Source organism: Musca autumnalis, unplaced genomic scaffold (genome assembly GCF_047663935.1).
Source record: "Musca autumnalis isolate F117 unplaced genomic scaffold, ASM4766393v1 scaffold_4, whole genome shotgun sequence".
Taxonomy (NCBI): Eukaryota; Metazoa; Arthropoda; class Insecta; order Diptera; family Muscidae; genus Musca; species Musca autumnalis.
Window position 1 is genome coordinate 1,782,397 of NW_027411977.1, and position 19,514 is coordinate 1,801,910.

General features: G+C 32.8%; 2 protein-coding genes across 2 annotated transcripts; one reads left to right on the forward strand and one right to left on the reverse strand.

Annotated features, from left to right (window-relative positions):
• The first annotated feature begins 13,695 nt into the window (after positions 1 to 13,695).
• On the forward strand, positions 13,696 to 14,537 carry LOC141404061 (uncharacterized). The gene is made up of 2 exons (XM_073987315.1): positions 13,696 to 13,900; positions 14,023 to 14,537. Exons 1-2 carry the CDS (start codon positions 13,855 to 13,857, stop codon positions 14,421 to 14,423), a joined length of 447 nt encoding a protein of 148 aa, XP_073843416.1. The 5' UTR covers positions 13,696 to 13,854; the 3' UTR covers positions 14,424 to 14,537.
• Positions 14,538 to 15,044: 507 nt separating this feature from the next.
• LOC141400766 (uncharacterized) lies at positions 15,045 to 19,122 on the reverse strand. The gene is made up of 3 exons (XM_073980253.1): positions 18,983 to 19,122; positions 18,741 to 18,911; positions 15,045 to 18,679 (listed from the first exon to the last, which is right to left on the reverse strand). Exons 1-3 carry the CDS (start codon positions 19,026 to 19,028, stop codon positions 18,582 to 18,584), a joined length of 315 nt encoding a protein of 104 aa, XP_073836354.1. The 5' UTR covers positions 19,029 to 19,122; the 3' UTR covers positions 15,045 to 18,581.
• Between the last annotated feature and the right edge of the window lie 392 nt (positions 19,123 to 19,514).

A 19,514-nucleotide genomic window follows, 5' to 3' on the forward strand; every position in this document is an offset into this window, starting at 1 on the left:
CATATAAATTCATAGACAAATTCGAAAACAGAACCTTCCTCATTGAATGTTCAATAGAGACTGATTGTTAATTTTGAAAATATTCAAAGCAAAAACAAAAGCTCTCTTTTTAAATTGTGTGTGTGAACAAATTGACACACACCCAGCTAGCATTTGGAAGACTGTTTTTTCAAAAATCACATTGAGGAGTCTTTTTAGAGTCCTCTTGGTGATCAAAAACTGATTAAGTCGCTTGTATGATCAGAAAGGGACTCGAAAGTGACTCCCTGTAGTGATTAAAAAGAGTTTAATTAAAAATACAACAATAAATGTGTAGCAATCACAAATTAGTCATTGAAGTGTTTAAAATGTGACCATTTTTTGTTATTTATTGTCACATTTTGATCATCTGGAAGATTGAAAAGTGCTTAATCAAAAAAGGGTCATGCAGGTGTTTGAAAAGTGATTATAATTATGTACCTTCTGATCATATTTTGAACAGTTAGGTGATTAAAAACTGATTGCTTTGTTTTATTTTTATTTGGTTGTAAATAAAAAAATAAAATTCTCATATACACTTTCTACAAAATTTTGATATAAATGTAACGTGAAATGAAGAAGCAGTATACTAACCACCAAGCAACATAAAGGATAATTAAAAGACATAACAAAGCAGAAAAGACTATAAAACAAAGGAAAGAAACAAAGAAGAATAAAAAGAAAATTTTTTTAATTTATTTCGTCTAACAAAAAGACTCATAAATGACTCCCTAAAGACTCATAAATGATTATAAACATGACTCTAAAAAGACTCGAAAAAGGGTCCCAAATTAATCAACAAAACACAAATAAATGATTGAAATACGACTCGAAAAAGACTCATTTGTGATTTGTTTAGAAGAGTCGCCTGAGGTTATGTTTTCCTACCGACAAAGGAGTCATTTATGATCAGAAAATGAGCTCATATTCTAGCTTTTTAAGCGTGCAGTCGGATCAAAAAAGACTCGAATTTGATTAAAATTTTCAAAAAATGCTGACTGGGCACCGACAGCCCAGGTGCGCACTTTGAACAGGCCTACTGTAGAACGAACGATTTCTTGATAATTCGCCTTTGGTCCCATACAAATACTATGGAAATAAAGATCGGTAAAAAGGCACGAGTTATCGTTAACGGATCATCACACATTTTTGTAGAAATCGTTTTTTCATCGACTGGACCATAAATGCGGCTTTTAGACAATTTTCGTGAAAATTTAAATTTGTTCCAATACAAATTACTATGGAAACATAGATCGGTAGGACGACATTTTTAGATCAAATGAAAAAAATATAGAGTTAAAAAAAAAGGAAATTTTGTTTTCTGAGTCGCTCTAATGTGCATGGATGCTTGCAAACAAATACAACCGTACTAGGGCTGTTTGAAAAGAAAATAATTCGGAAGATCTGAAAATATAATAATGACACGAAATAAAAGATTGTCTCCCAAAGATGAAATTATTATTATTTTTTTAATGTTATGAAATTTATTGTCCCATCAAATTCAGCATCGGTATGATTTTTAATACTGATCTATATTGAATTTATGATAACAAAAGGTATCGAGCCTCCATCCACTTCTGTGAAATGTTTTTGGAACAGTTTTGGTAAGCGACATTATCTCTGTTCGATAACTTCGCAAGTAAAAAAATACTTGCAAAAACTTTTTCTCTCAAGTCGCTCTCTTGTACTGAACAAGTTTGTTATCAAACAACATTTTGTAAAAGTGTGTACAAATATATGAGTTATGGTACAAACAGACCTATTATGTCTGTAACTACAAATCAAGACCATATACATAAGTCCCAACCTACATTAGACAAGTTTGCTTGCGGCAAGTCTCAGTTTGTAGGAGAGACACGTAAGCGGAATGGAAGTGGAAAAAATTGCTCATGTGGCAATTTTCAGGCAATTCCGGGCAAGACTTGCCCAAACCGAATTGCTTATGTAGACGTAGGAGGCAATTTTAAAAGGGAACGAGAAAAATTGCCGCAAGGAAAATGTAAATGGGTACTAACGATAAAAACACAAGTTCATTTAGTTACAAATGTTTATTATTTTATTGAAGTTTAAGTTTATTCCTCTGTTAATTAAAAAAACCAAACCTCCAACTGACTTCCAGCTTCTAGGGAAGTAGGGCACACACATCGGAATCATTGGGTCTATTTTCCTTAGGTCTAATTTAAAATCTGTTAATCTCTCACAGTATTCGCCCCAAAAATAATATCCCGAAACGCCATGACCTAATTCGATGAAATATTATACGTCTCAAAATAGGCCGTAAGCTATTTTAAAAAATGTTAGAAGTATTGTTTTGAACTGTAACATCGATAAGGTTTCTGGTTTCTCCGATAAGAAATACAGATGTAGCCATCATTTGGCTATAAATAGTGCGCAAGAGATACAGATATGATTCATTTAGGAAAGCTTAGAATGAGGATTGTTTCAATTATAACATTATAACATTAGTGCGCCGAGCAATGCGATTTATTGGTAAGAATGAATACAGCTACAAATCACATAATATGAACATCTTCAAGGAGACAAAACTATGAAAAATTCGTTAAAAACATTTATTATTTATTAATTTAATATGGTAATTTTAAAAATAAAGCCAAGGGTGTTTTTTTTTTAATTTCTATATAAATTAAATTTATATTCGGAACAGATAATTTGTTGTAGTAACATCTCATATCAGATCTTTTTATTTATAATCTGTCATATTACTTCATAAAAATGCAAATATTAAAGCATACTCTTGGGCTGAGTTTGATAAATACGCTAAAACTTCAACTAACTTTCAAAAAACATGAAAGATTTAAGACACAAACCACCAGCCGCATAAGCGTATTTTTCTCGCCATTATTGTTGTTCTGCATTTTTACATTCCAGATATTAAACATAAACTTGATACGTTCACATAAAAATCGAAGGTGAATAGCATTAAATGGAAATAGTTTTTGGGCCATGTCTTATAGCCACCAAGACAAGAATAACCAAGTCAACGGAAAAAACCACAAAGTTAAGTTTATTGCAACTATTATAACTATTATACAAGATATAACAAGATATACAAGATATTTCTCCATTCCTTTCAACATTAATGAAGGTATGAAAGAGTTGAAAAAGAAGAAATTTAAAAAACGTTTGTTTCACACCCTGAAGTAATCTTTACAACTACAACAGATAATTCAAAAGTTTGAACTTTCGGATAGGATTCTTTAAAAATTATAACAGAAAATTATAGTTTTTTGAACCCAAACTAATGCACATACTGTTCAGATATGTTGCAAATTGTATACATGCAACATTGAATATGTGGCACTGGCTCTGGCTGCCACATTGTATGGTGTTTTTTTTTTTGTTCGACGGTAACAAACGTGTTGTAATAAACTTTACATTGCCTGTTTTACAATGGCTGAGTGGAATGAATTCATGATCAATACTAGGCTTCTTAGACAGACAATGGCGATTAATTTTCATTGTTGGCGAAATAAAATTCAAAGGCATCTCGAAAGCTTTTGAAATTCAATTAAAGTGAACTTGCTTTAGATGTGCGTGTATTAGTGTAAAATTGTAATATGTATGTACATATACATGCATACATATGTACATGCAATATTTTATTCTAAATTTAGACATTTTGGATTTGTGCATTCATTTTGTGGATTTAAACAATTTATCCATTATTTAATGAAATTGGTCATGTTCGAATGTTACATAGTAATGGCTTTCGATTCGTTCGAACTGCTAAAATATTGAATATTTGTATTTTATATGCAGAAATATGACACAAACAAAAATTGATAGAGACAATAATAATTCTAAAAATCAAAGACATAAATACAACTAAGACTACGATACTTTGTATAGAAACATTACCCTTAACAGGTTGCAGTTAATTCAAAATCGCAACCAAGGGGGAACATTTCATGTAATGGTATCAGAAACGAAATTTATGAATTCAAGGATCTATTCAAGAATAATTCTATGTCAATTGGATCGGTAAATTCGGTTAAATACGTAAAAATGTATAAAAGAAAAAATGTTATATCACCATATCGTAATATAACATTATGTTAAATTCAAAAGCCATTCACTGAAGAATGATAGCAAAAAAATGTCTTATCTTGTTGTATTTATGTCTTTGTAAAAATGAAAGAAAACTTTTTACGCGATATTGATTTTCTTAGATTTTTAACTATATAATTAAAAGCAGCACTTTAACAGCGCACGTCAAGATGTCCAAATCTTTCCCGCTCCCAGGATCTGAAAATAATGAACTGACTGAATTACTTATCGATTTCAAAGTGTATAGGAACAGTCCGAAAAAACAATATTTTTTAACAGAATTCAACTATATTTTTACCCAAGGCGAATTTAACAAGGTGCTCCAAAAGGCGAATTAAGGCGAATTCAGACCGTAGTCTTCATTTGCTGTCAAAATTGTTTGAGCGAACTATCCACAAAAGGTAGAATAAAACGGTAAAATATTCTTCGCTTAAATAAAGATGTTGTACACAGATATTCCTTAGTCCATATTTATATTAGGCAATTTTCCTTGCGGCAATTGTCAGTTTGATAGAGAGGTGAGCCATATGCTTTGCCTCTCAACACCCTCTCTCACCGACAAACTGACAATTGCCGCAAGGGATATTGCCTAATGTACATGTGGACTTATAGAAAAAAATAGTTATTATTTATTTTTGATTTAAAAAACATTTTGACAGCAAATGAAGACATCAGTTGGTATTATTGTATCACCTTCATTCTTGCACCATGATTTTTAACAAAAATATTTTTTTAATAGTTTTATGGCATTTGACGCATTTCTTTGAGGGCACATATTTGCTTGTCAAATCATAACAGTAAAAATTTTCAAAATTACTAATAAGTTTGCCTTAAAATAATTATTTTAATTTGTTTAACATTAACAAACAGCTTAAAATGTTATATATATGCGCTGAATTTAATTTGCCGCAATTCTCTCTCATATTTTTGTCGTCCTATTTACAAATTTTGACAGTTTATATTATGTCAAAAGTTGCATCTGTAGTTATTCGCTGTTGCAAGTACAATCTTGTATATGTGACCCAATGCGAATTTAGGAAGGTGATTCAAGCCTTTATTAACTGTCAAAACATATTTTTTAATCAAAAATCAAAGATTTAAATACATAATTGGGATTGGGAAACTCAATTGTTAACATTTGTCAATAGATGGAGTTAAGCTCTGTTGTTACGATATCATAACAACATTCTGTTAAGTAGTTAACAATTTCAGGCGTTTTTTACCGCCAAGTTCATATTCAATGAACTGGAAACTGCTATGGAATATAATCCTCAGTCCAACTTTTTGCTTTCCTACAATTTGTATAAGCCGAATTTCGCTTTAATAGGGTTTTTATCATTAACATATCCCTGTTGTTGGTAAAATGTTTATATATTTTGTTTCATAAACATTTCTGCATTATGCATCTTTTCCAGTCTTTACAGTTCTATGTCTTTGCAAAAATATTTAACAAATATTTTACTTATATCACGAATATACATATTTGTACAATATCTTTATTAAAGCTTCGCGAAGAATATTTTATGGTTTCCTTCTTTCTTTGATGGATTCTTCTCACAAAAACTTTTAACAGCAAATGAACCTTGATGTGACCCAAGGCATAACAAATCCCATGTAGCAATTTGTTAAATTAATTGTCTGTTCCAGAACCTGCAATAATCTACAAAATTTTACTACGGTAACAATTTTTCCTTGATGATATCCATCAAGGCGAATTTAGGAAGGTGATACAAAAAGGCGAATTCAGGCCGTAGTCTTCATTTGCTATGCATTTACCCGGTTTTTGTTCAAAAAAATACTATACTTTGTTTTTTATATATTCGTTATTTATTGGTTGTTCGAATATACAGAATATACAAAAACACAAACAATAGTTTTTTTCTGAGCCAAAACAGAGTAAATGTCAAAAATGACCATGAAAACGCGACAAATCAATTAGTTATCAATGAGAGTTGTCTGAGCGACATTTTTGCAGAACATTTCAAAGCTGAAAAACGTCATCTTGTAATACTTTTATACCGGTTCTTAAAATAAAGGACGAAAAGGACATTAAAGGAAGCGAGTTAGAAGGTCGAAATGCTCTACGAAAATAATCCTCATTCGATTTGACTGAAGACATGTCATCCCATAAATAAGCTAAAACAACAGTTAACAAAGATATAACGCTAATTTAAGATGCCTTACAGGGTCTTCAGCATTTCTGCTTTCTTCATCACGCCATAATTCGGAAGTTCGACTCACGGCGGATCTGCCCTTCGGGATTCTTAATATACTCACCAAGAGCTTTCATCCCCAAAAGGAATTATCTCTGAATTATCTGGATTTTTTCTTATATATTTTAGAATTACTTTACCCATTACTAAGTATTGGGTACAATGCACAGAGCGTGTGTGTCCGACTACAAATCCGAGGGTTATGTTTATGTCTTCAGCGCTCTCCGCCGGCAAACAATTGTTTGTAAGCAAAATTACGAAGAGTTGGTGGTGCATGACTTTTCGACGGATGAATGAACTTTTGCTTACCCAGCAAGCATTTTCAATCGCACATTACCCAAAGCAGTCACTCCTAGGCGATAGAAACACACACCCGGGATCTCGCATTCTAATCGATGAAGGCTAAAAAAAAATTATTTTTCTTTTTCTTTTAATTTTTATTTTTGTATTATTCAAATTATTTATCCAAAGTACATACGTTTCTAAAGAACTATTATTAGTTGAAAAGTTTATTTCTTATTATATATCTTCTTACAGTGACTTCACAAAATTGCCAATAATTCTGATAAATTCAAATTTTAAAATCATTTTGTGCGTGAGGTTTTTTTACCGAATCACCTTGTAACAAAGATTTTATGAAATCGTATGTAGAAACTCATCACTCTATGATACAGGATTGTGAGGTTGTAAAAAAATCATAACCATAGTGCACATGTAAGCGCATAAACAACCCTTAATGTTTGCACACGTGGCACAGTGTGTAGAGTTGGCTTGTTCAAATCCAGAAAAAGTAAAATAAAAATGTAGAGTGTGTTGAAATTGAACACAAATTCTCCTCAACTGTTCTAAAATAGAACATACATATGTTTACTGTTTATTTTTCAATTTCTATTAGTCATAGAATTACTAAATATTCAATGTGGCATGGCTTTGTTAAAACGATGGGTTAGTAAGGTGAATTGTTGTTGGAGGTTGTTCTCGGGGTAAACACTTACGATGGTAAACGCTTTTTAAGGGGCAAATTCATACTTCCTGTAAAAAAAACCCCTACGGCCACGGTGTGTGGTGACTGCTGCGCATGACAATTTTCGAACCGGATACTGCGTTTGCCCAAATTTTGCATATGGTAATATTTCTGCGAATCATAGATAAATTTCGAAGATGGCTGTAATCGGTCCAGGTCTTCCGGTACCTCCCCCACAAAAGCTCAAATATGTTTTGCTAGCAAAATATTGTTATATTTTGTCCAATAATTTTGGTTCGAAAATAGGCCCTGCGTCATACTTTTAAAATTTCATCGAAATTGGACATATGCATCAAATGCTTAAAATCGACAGAAAATATATCGACACCTCCAAACAATAGTATGCTAAGTCGACTTAGCATGTTTTCAAGTTCTTTACATTTTTATATTTAACGTCCTTTAACTTTAATTCTGTCAAATTTTGGTAATGATCGGACAATCCGAACGGAAGTTATAAACAAATATTTACTTAGCATAGTACTGAAGGTCAAAGAAATTTCCAAACTTTTAGAGCTTGTCCTGCAAAACTCGCTTTTCAGAATTAGCAAACTATTATTTGGAGGTGTCGAACGTCCTTTAACTTAAATTCTGTCTAATTTTGGTAATGATCGGTCAATCCGAACAGAAGTTATAAACAAATATTGACTTAGCATAGTACTGAAGTTCAAAAAAATTTCCAAACTTTGAGAGCTTCTCCTGCAAAACTCACTTTTTAGACTTAGCATACTATTATTTGGAGGTGTCGATATATGGGACCTATATCCAAATCTAAACCGATTCGCGCCAAAAGCAATATCATTTGTCCTTTCATTAACCCCTAACAAAAGTTCAACATTTTCTTTGCGGTCTCTTCGGGGATCCTTTGGAAATTTTAACGAAGCTTTTAACAGAGATATTATGATTTTCGTAAAGCAGTCCATGCTTCCTGACCAACTGATATCTATCGTAAGCAATGACCCCCAAAATAAGATCCACTTTCAGGTACATCCTCCGCTTGAATCCAAACCCATATTTTTGTCGGAAAGTTCACAAAATTCTGAAAATCTCCTAAATACACAATTTTTGGGTAATAGACTTTTGGTTGTGTAGCCGATATTCGATCTGCCCGTAGATGAAAGTTTCAATTTACACAGTCTGAGGGATATCTCTATCGGCAAAGCCGACTGATATTTTTTTACAGTCCGCTCATCTCTATTCTTGGGTTTCTTATTGTATTAAAATTGGCTCTCCTCATTATCCACAGCAGAAATGTACCAAAAAACATCAGTCTTTTTCACCATGTATTGCCAATCCATTGTCATTTTCTCCTACTTATTTAGTTTTGGATTGGCTTGCGGCTGATGAAAAAACATTGATTTGAATTTTGTTCATTTGCTGAAGTTATTATCTATAAAAGTTAGTATCTATCAAATTGTTGTAATCTCTTTCTGGAATTATCGGTAGAGCTCCAAGCGACACACGGATAGTGAAGAACTGGTTTGATATGACCGATACACGATATTTCAGGTGGACTCCTGTTTTTTCTTTATGACAGATGAATTCTACAATCAGGGTAGTTTTAAAGCTTATTGCCTTAGGGGTAGTTTACACTATATGTAAATGTCATATGACATGAAATTTTCCATCGTTATATAGTCGCTAATATGTGCAACATTGGGGATTTTCCTTACGCCATTTACTTCGTGCGTCCACACCAGCAAAACTGTAATAAAATTACGTCTCCACATTGTCTGCGTGGGCAGATATGGAATGTTTTTATATCGTGTCATATGACATTGATAGATAGTGTAAACTACCTCTTAGCAGTAGTGTAAATGACATTTCACGACGCGTTTTCATAACGCGTTTTCATAACAAGCAGAAATATTTTCCAACATCAGCTTAGTTGTCGTAAAGCATTTTGCACCCATTGGCCATAATAAACTGGATTGAATGCTGCAATACTAACACCGGTACTAGTTCTTTCAAATAAAACTGAATGTTGCATTTCTGTCAAATGTTCTTTTGCAGATTGCCCAATCACAAGTCTAGAAAAGTCCAAGATTACGGAGCAAGCCTATTCATTATTGCTCACAACTCTTTAGCGCATTCGAATAAATGAATGGTCATGTATAGAGGCAAACCAAGAGATGGTTTTTTGTGACTGTGTTAATAGCAAATAGACAAATTTATACATATTTTGGCTGTTTGCCAAATTCAAAACTAGAATTCATACCAAACAACAACACTCGTTCACCCCAAACATACACACACACTTACACTATTAACACTTTAAAGAACCGGCACCAGAGCCACCGATAGAACAACCATTGTAACGACCGTTCAAGTGACTACCAACCACTTCAATTGCATTTCATAATTCTTCTTTTTGGCCAATTTAACCGTTGCATTTAGATGTTTTGCCTCCATATCCGTTCTAAGTTTCGACGTGTACGCAACTCAGTGCACAAAGCCGCACTTTGTAAGAACGCTAAATTAATTTGGCCAAACAAAAGACAACATCAAAATGGTGATTTTACGTGTACTTAGGTATTTAGTCGGTTAGTGTTTGGATAGGAATTTGACGAAAATTAAAAACCAGATAACAAAATCATATTATGTTTACTTTATTATTTTTTTCCGCCATTGAAAATTAGGATGTGTGTGGCGTATATGTTGGCAACTCCATGAATTCAATAAACACGTGTGGTCCTTCAAGGCCATCAATCAACAATTGCTGGACAATACGACGTGACATCGGAGTTAAGTTATTATCCTGCCGTTCAAATACATACAATACATAATTTTAAATGTCACTTTAGTTGTTGTCCGAGGCAACATTCATGAATGGCATTAACATCTCTGTTTTAATGTAACATATATAGTATATATAGTGTTGTAATTTGTATGCAATAATAAAAAAATAATATATAAACACACAAACAAATATCTGATACTAACGTACATATGAATGTAACACCATAAAACGTATATCAAAATAAAGGAAAAACTGTTTAGAAACCCAGAAAATGAATATTTTTATTTTCACATTTAAAAATGTTTACCTTTTTACATTTAAGAAATAAATGTTAACGCTTTGTTCTTGTCGATTTGAAAAAATAATGCCAAATAGCTTTAAAACTCGTACGGTGTTACGATATGCGACCAACCTTGAAGTGTACAACGGTAATTTATTTATTGTCAGTTCTTAGACTTTGTGTAGATTTAAGTAAACAAGTAAAAAAGTATCAGTCGGCTTTGCCGATAGAGATATACCCTCAGCCTTTGTGAATTGAAACTTTCATCTATTTACAATATCGAATCTAATACCGGCTACACAGATTTTGTGGACTAGAAACAAGTCCTTAGAGCAAAAGACAGCCCTTGCTGCTCACTGCATACAAGAAGGACACACACCCAATTTTGACGATGTAGACATTCTAGCACAAGAAAATAATTACAGACGTAGATATATGCTACATATTGTAAATGTCCCAACCAGCCATCGAATGAATTATAAGACAGACACCGAGCACTGTGCTCAAATATACAGAAACGTCATTGAAAAGCACAAGAAAAGTTAGTTGGAAAATTCTTGTCAACGGAAGAGGATGGAAGAAGGTGTTAGAATCATAAAATAAGAAACAGCAATCTAAATATTATTTCTAACAATTGTTTTATATTTTTATAAAAATAATTATGTGTTTTTAAAGATATTTCCCTGATGATGACTATCGAAGATAGTCGAAAAAAAAAATTCTTATATTAAAAATTTTATGACGATCGCCCATGAGTTGGATTGCAATTTATAATGGATAGACGGACGGGCACATCTTGCTATATCTCCTTTTCTAGGATGGCTGTAACCACAATGCTTCGGGAGTATGTTGAGTAGGTCGATCTTAGTTTGAACCTATTTTTATTCCCTCGCATTCAGTAATTTTTCTCTGCATGTAAATGTCCACTAGAGTCATGCAGAGAAAGCGTTTTGCAGTTCTCAGTCCGTCGTTTTGACAGGTATTGACGCTGCAAAGGTTACCACAGCGTTATAAGAGGTCAACAAGGTTTCTTTATTAGCGTCTCTACTTCTCAGATTATCGCTTATAGTTATGTGATGCGCGGAAAACATTAACATGCGATTGAATGTATCTTGGAGTAGTCAGTGGTGAACGTCGACCTTTAGGGAAATTTTGCATATACATACCTCGCGTATAAACAGATAGTAAGATCTGTAAAATCTCCATTATATCCCATTGAAACAGAGTCGAATATAGGAAAACTATTTTTCAAAAAAAGCTACATGGATTTTACTTATTTTCCCGGAAACCCAAGTACGACTCTATCCAAACATATAATTGTAATATCCAACGTTTCACTTTAGGCTGGAGTGTGGGTTGCTCGATGTCCAAAATCAGATTGCAGAATCCATGATGATCCCCAAGTGTCTCTCCCACTGGCAACAAAACTGAACTTAGTTTGATTCACATTTTTGACATCCTTGCCACATGCTGTCTTTTCAGACTTAGGAAACAACTTTGGTTGTACCTCCTCAACCGGCGCAAGGAAAATTGCCGAATGCAAATTGGGACTAAGTTAAACCGCTCAGGAAGAAATAAAATGAATCAATCACTTCGACAATTTTATGTTAAACCTTATCTCCTTCAAGCAATTTCATCGCCTGGACTTTTTGGATATTTTCCCGCAGGGATGTTATATATAAACAAACAATGATATACAAACAAACAATTATTTCGCATTTACATCAAAAGAGTTTCAGTTGAACGCTTTTCAGTTCAGTTTTTAATTATTAGGAATATCCAAGGCAAATTTATATAAGGTATATGCATGAATTACAACAACTAACAAATTTACAAAAACAACATTGTTGTTATTGAAAATTAATTGTCAAAGAAAATATTGAATAATAAGATCGTTCCAAATTTGAATCAAAATGTAAATATAACGCATTCAAAACTCTCGTAGGTAATTTTTATTACACGTTTAGGATGAAATGCAGTATTTTATGGTAGCAAATTTCGAAGTTTCAAATTTCATGAGTAGACCCTATTAGGGACGTACGCAGGATTTCATTTCGGGGGGGCCCAAATTGACCAAAAATTATGAAAGTTAAAAATGTTGTGTAGCGTAACGTACAGCTATTTTAAGGGTTTTTAGTTGATTTTATATGCAACATTGACACAAAGTATTTAAATCCAATAGAAAGAGATCACAATATTTTATATAGAAGCTTGAAATTTGGAACAGAATATAATATAACAGTGCTTGGATGTTTATGTCTTGTTCAGACTGACGGTAATTCTCTCTCTATTCGTTGTTCGACCCCAAAATACGATGTAATTACTTCATTTCCCATATAAAATTTTAAGAACGAACAACAATTTGTGTACATTGTTCATTTTAAACTACTCTCAGAACGACGATGAAATATGTCCCATCTCTAACAAATGAGAGAATTTATCGAAATAAATTAATTATGACAGGAAAAAACAAAATTTAAAAATTTATTAAAAACCCAAACATTTTTAGAACGACGTTATTCAAATGCTTAAATTAAAATTATTATTCGGTATAGTCCCCATACAAAAGTTCCGTCCGGTATTTTGAAGTTTTTAACCAAATTCTCTAACAGAATTGACGCAATAATCAAAACATCTTTCAAATTAATATTACCCTTATACATAGGTTTACATTTTGGTGCATCCCAGAATTTTCAACCACATTAACTCTTATTTGGCATTTTGGGTTCTGATTCCTGCGGAGAATTGTTAATATGGTTCCACAGAGAACCTCTTTGCAGAAAGTGGGATTTCATTCGCGAATATGTCGAATAGAGACATTCAGTGTTTTAATGTGTTAGAGGATATAAACAGTTCGGCCCGAACATATCGGCCTTTCTTCCTTTTAAAGTACATATCCAGATATCACACACTAACTTCAGTTCCATTAAAAAAGTTTATTTTTTGCCCCTCCTGCGTACGTCCCTGGACCCTATTACATTTTGAAAACTAAATTTACAAAAAAAGTAACAATACAGCTGATTGTTACTTCTACCTTATATAAATATGCCTTGGGAGTATCTGTCAAATACAAGAATGACGTATTTAAAGGAAAATATCGTGTTTTAGATTTTGTTTTATTTTTATATATTTGATTCGTGATATTGGTCCCACAATAATAATAAGAATAAAGATACAATACGTAATACTTTGCAATAAAAGTCTCGTGCAATTATTTCCGTAAATATTTATAGTAATTCAAACGATTGATATACATACACACACTTAATTATTTACGTACATACATGTAACTTCTACTCTACCCAGAATTATTATTCCATTTCTTCGTTATAGCAGAACGTGACATTATATCTTCTTGTTTGAAATCCGTACTGTTGAAATGAAATAACTATCTCAGCCGTCACGTATCTAAACATATTGAACATTTTTATAAATATCTTAAGATATTAAGTTATGGATCAGTTCAGTTGTCATTCGTCAGATCAAAGGTACAACTCTTATTTCTTTAACGAAGATGATTTATACCAGAGTTAAATTTACAACGTGTTTTCTTGTAGTGGGTGAGTGCAGTGCCTATGGATTTTAATATTGTTTCTTTTTTATTGAGTATCTTGATATTATTGTGGATTATCTCCAGTATCCCTTCGCTAATATATGTACGGTAAATTTGTTTTATTTGTAGTGATCTCAGCGCTAGCATTAGCAGAGCCCAGCATAAGTTTGAGAGAGAAATTAGCAAAACTTTTAATGGATCCGGAATTCGATAATTTAGATAATGAAATTTCACGAGAAGATAGTCGTATGTTGCCAAAAACACCATTCGTTCGTCAGGGCATGCTGCTTAAAAACCCAGCGCCCGAAATAATATCACGTTTCAAAAATCGTAAGAATTCATTTTCCCTCTTCGATATGACAAAAAGTGGCAATTCGGAAAGCTACGAGAGTGAGGAAAACACAAAGACGGAGACAAAAATTACTACGACAACAACCGAAGCACCAGATGCGGGCCGAAATGTTGTACTAGTTGGTATGGCTCCCTTGAAAGCGTTAATGAATCGCCTTATGGAAATGTGGAGTGGCTAAGTGTTCGATTCCATTCAAACAGACGTCAAACATACCAAATTGTATTTTATGCTATAGTTCGTATTTATTTTATTTATTACATTAAAAGAAACATCAATTGTTTTGTGAAACAAATTTATTCATCTCTTCATTAGCCCCGATTTACATTAAACGATTTTCCTTGCCACAATTTTTCTCGTTTTCTTTTAAACTTGCCTCTTGCGTTTATACATGCAATTCTGTTTCGGCAAGTTTTGTTTTCAAAACATTGGAAAAAATTTAAAAAGAATTGCCTGAAAATTGCCGGTATGAGATGAAATTTCAGATGAGATTACATTTGACGTATACACAAAGGAATTGACAGTTGAAATCCACTCGATTTCGTAAATGTAAACTTACTATAAATGTCGATATCAGGATGTTATCTTTCGTATTTAAGATGTTATCAACAAAAAAATCTTTGTAGCTTCCTGCAAAATGTTCGACGACAAATCGAGAATTAAATGATGAGTGCATTTAATTTGCCATGGCATCATTTTACCACCAATAATTAGTACTAGGAAGTCCCACACACTTGTCATGGTATTTTGCACCAATTTATAGTAGAGCTGGATGTCAAATCAAATCAAATATATAGTTCAATTTATTTTAACAGTTCAATTTATTTTATATAAAAAGTTTGTAGTAAAACGTATAAGTAAATCTTATATTTAGCAGTTAAAGTAAATCCCCGCAGTCAAAATTAAATATTACACTTGGTGATCTTTGGATCTAATTAGATACATAAATATTTAAATTTATTTTAACAGTAAACTTATATAAAAACAAGTAAAAAAGTATCAGTCGGCTTTGCCGACAGAGATGTACCCTCAGCCTGTGCAAATTGAAACACTTTTTTCACAAAAAACTTATGTATTTAGGGGGTTTCAAAAAAACAAAATCGACAAAAATGTTGATTAGGATTAAAGTTCAAAAATTTTGCGGAAAAGGTACTTAAAGGAATGGACCGACATAGACCATGGGGGTGCCATAGGGGGTTTTTACACCCATCGGGCTGTTTTCTCAAGAAGTATGGACTTGCCCCTGAAACAACTTTTACCATCGTAATTGAGGCAGCGAATGTAAGTTGCTTCAGGTACTCGAAAGAGTTTACCGATTGAGTCCATATTGGAACCTGATCTAAGTCTGGTAGAAATTTCATAATGTGCAAAGTATGGACCAAATCGGTTACACCCTTCAAGAGTTATCGTACGCACAAATTTTCCGAACATTTTCGAACTTTTGTGGGGGAGGTACCGGAAGGAGTGGACCGATATAATCCATCTTTGGACTTAAATCGAATCTGGACAAAATATTTCGATACCCAAAATTTGAACCGAATCGATTGATCCGTTCGAGAGTAATCGTGCGCACCAGCCTGCCAGACAGACAGACGGACGGATATTGCTAGATCAACTCAAAATTGTCTGAAACGGATTCGTACAAACATACTTGGGGTCTAAAACCATTATTTCGATGAGGCACATTTTTGGTCGTATCAAAGTGTAAATACCCTCTTTAGCCTAAAGGCTGAGGGTATAATAAAACTTAGATAAAAATTAGGCAAAATAAGTACATTAATGAAGTAAAATCAAATAATAACACTGTGCTACAGTGAAAATTTGCAGGGGTTCTAATGCATAAATTCGGTTTTGTGGGAGTCCACAGAAGACGAAAATACCTTTGGTTTCTTTGGGTCACTTCGGTTTTTCATTTTATAGCGGTAAATGTAGTGAAAAATGGGCTTTGTTGGATTTTCAACTTTAAACGGACATTACTACTTTTTTCCACAACCGATTTGCACGCACTGTTTTTCGCTATAAAGGGGAGTGTAATATCTTTCGAATAAGCCATAGATTTTTAAAATCGGTTAACAAATAGCTAAGTAATAGTGGTTTAAGTGTGACAAAAACACATTAAAAAACAGTAAAATGTTTTTCCTTGTGCTCTAGGATGCGTAAACGACACCTAACAGTACAATTATTTACAGTTAGCAAGTAGGAAATTTAGTTGGCGTTCCAAAATGGGAAAAACCAAGAAAATCCGTTGAAAAATGAATGCGTTATGGCATTTTTTGTGTTTCAACTTTTTGGTTTTTTTCATAGTTCAAAATTGCGTAAAAAATCAGAAACAAAAAGGAAACAAATAACTAAAAGTCTGTATACACAAACATTGTTTTGACATGTATCTCTCTCTTTAATTTTGATAATGGAAACATATATAAAAATATATTGAAAATACAAAATTATTCAGAATTTATGGAAAATATGAATGAAAAGTGTGTAGTTAAATATAGAAGATACATTTGAAGGAAAGTCTATTGCTTTTCCTGTTCATTTAATGCCTGTTCCAGAACCTGCAAGAAGCTACTATTTTTTAATACAATAACAATTTTTCTTTTTTGATATCGACAAAAATCATGGTAGAACAAGAAAAGGTAACAGCAATACTCAGCAGGCTGAACAGGGGTGGTGGTGTTTTGTCAAAATGTTCTTTATTTTAATTTTTAGGTTTTTGCCTTTTTAGGGGCGAAGGCCATTATTTGTGAGATTTAATTAATTAAATTAATCGAGCTTTTTATGACCTAAGGAGATTACATTGAAAAATTGATATCTAGCGAAGTCCTACACGCACACATCAACCACTATGCGACGATCGTTTCGTTAGCTGGTTAGGCTAACATCATCAGGCATATTAGATGTTGTTGTTGTTGCTAGACAATTTTCGCCATTTGGAGCTCCTATTTATACATCCAAGATTGCAATTTTGCATTTGTGAAATTCAAATTGAAGCTTTTTATTTCCAAAGACGACTCATTTGTCCCCCTTCTATTCCAGAAATCAATTTTTTCTTCATTTTATTTTTGCCTTGTTAAGGTGAAGGTCATGTATAGTGAATTTTTTATTTAATTAATTAATTCTCTTTCGAGTTGAGCTTTCATGACCTAAGAGATACATTGAAAAATTAGGAGTCTAGCGAAGTCCCACGCATCCAACCATTACGCTACGTTTCACGGGTGGTTAAGCCGATCTTCAGGCGTATTAGGATGTTGTTATTGTGGCAGACGAAGGCAAAGCTTGGTAACTAGTATATATATCGCACTTCATTAGATAAATGCATATCCGAAATTATGTCAGTTAATTGAAACTCAAAACTTTTCCTATATTCCTGCTTGGTAATCCCATTTTTCAATGTTCACAAATACTATGGTAAGTTTTATTCCTACGTCATTAGTAATTGCTCTTCTATATCAGAGGATTTTTGATCATCAATTATTGTCTACTAGAGTTTTGACAAGTTGATGGTGGCTCAGAACGCTAAGACGCCGGCAACCGAACTTCAAATTCAAATTCCATACGACATTTTTTATATTTATTTCTATGTTCGATGTATATTAGGTATATATTTTTTGAAGAAAAAATCCCTTTGAAGATAAAAAGAATTTATTTAAAAATTTTTCTGTAAAAAATGAATGAGACCTACTACTGGTGGCAACATTGTAAGTTACTGTACTGAAATAAACTCCTTAGTATTAGACATAAAAGTCATAAATTATTATTATTTTTTTTTAATTTGTCTAACCGCTATATACTATGCGATCATAATCCAAAATTGTATGTATTTTCCTAGACCTAATCTTATTCAAAGTTTCGGATTTATCTCAATGTAATTACCACGTATAGAATGACTGGAAAATATTATAAAAGTAAGGACTATTATTTTACATGATTTTTGGAAAAAAATTAACTCTCTCCACATTGTGGTATGGAGAATAATGAGTCCGCACAATTTTTCGGTTAATCGCACAGATTTCTAAAGTCTGTGACGTTTTGGATACAAAAATACAGTAAAAATGTCCGATTTGTTTTCAGTTATGCGGAATTTCAACTATCCGGCTAACATAATACGATTTAATGGTAACGGAGTTTAGTATCTGCTATCCGACATTTATCTTTCCAGCGGTGTTAAGTAAACGAAAGTCCTTTATATATAACGTTATTTTTCTTTATAATTTTAAAAAGTGTTACGCGTTTTTGTATGCTTTAAAACAAACAATATTCACATCAAAATAAAAATAGTAATACTGATATGGAATACTTTAACTACAATCGATTTTCAATACTACTTTTACTGAAGTCGCTATTTCTCATGTCCAAAAAATATGGTCCAACGTTCATATTCTCCTTCGCATAAATATGTGTCCATCATACAGTACAAATTACTATAGTCTGTAAAATCTAAAGAAAAATATAAATATTTCATTAAATAAATCTTAATGAAATAATGTTTACGCCTTACTTTTCCCTTGTACGCAGGCATCTATATCCAAGTGGCATTTACTGGCATACTGGCGTATGCAACCGTTCTGCTCATCCAACATACATAGAGGTTCTGCAGAGGAACTATTCACGCAACTTGATGTCAGAGCACATTTGGTGGGTACTGTCAATACCTGAGAATAAAAAAATGCTTCCAGTTTGGATTATTAATTCAGATTCGCCCTCAAAGGCCACTGCCGGCAATTGTTTGTTTAGCCTTACATATTAGGATTAGAAGCAGAAGCCAAGTCAGGTTATATTTAAACATTTTTGCAGAGCGTTTTTAAGTGAAAAGTTTTTGTTAAATGCCGATGCGTCACTGAATTAAATAATTAAAAAAAGTATTCATACGACTCGTTACAAAAATATCTTATCAGAACAAATATTTATCTTATATACACTGTAAATAAATACATATCTAACACACGGTCTGTCCCAAAAGTTAGTATGCAACATTGAAACCACAATGTATTAGGTATAAAAAACACTGTAACATATTGAAAACAACAAACAAATAGATTTATTTCATAGTGGTAGTCTTCGGTGATAGCAATGAAAAGTGTTTAATATTTGCATACATAAGAAAATGTACGGTTCGAATCTCAAAAAGCCCAAAATGTTATCGCAAAAGTAAAGGCCTCCTCACATAAGAGATGCGGCAACTCTACGCGGCTAAATGTGTATTGAAACACGATTTTAGTATGTTTTGACTTTTGACTTAAAGAACATGCAATTTAATGAATTAAGCCAGAAA

Excerpts from the sequence above, each read along its gene's own strand:
- LOC141404061 (XM_073987315.1), top strand. The coding sequence starts at position 13,855 with ATGATTTATACCAGAGTTAAATTTACAACGTGTTTTCTTGTAGTGG. Across the intron at positions 13,901-14,022 it reads AACGTGTTTTCTTGTAGTGG|TGATCTCAGCGCTAGCATTA; the intron begins GTGAGTGCAGTG and ends TTTTATTTGTAG.
- LOC141400766 (XM_073980253.1), bottom strand. The coding sequence starts at position 19,028 with ATGTTTAAATATAACCTGACTTGGCTTCTGCTTCTAATCCTAATAT. Across the intron at positions 18,912-18,982 it reads TCTGCTTCTAATCCTAATAT|CATTTTTTTATTCTCAGGTA; the intron begins GTAAGGCTAAAC and ends CCAAACTGGAAG. Across the intron at positions 18,680-18,740 it reads TGCCTGCGTACAAGGGAAAA|ATTTTACAGACTATAGTAAT; the intron begins GTAAGGCGTAAA and ends ATTTTTCTTTAG.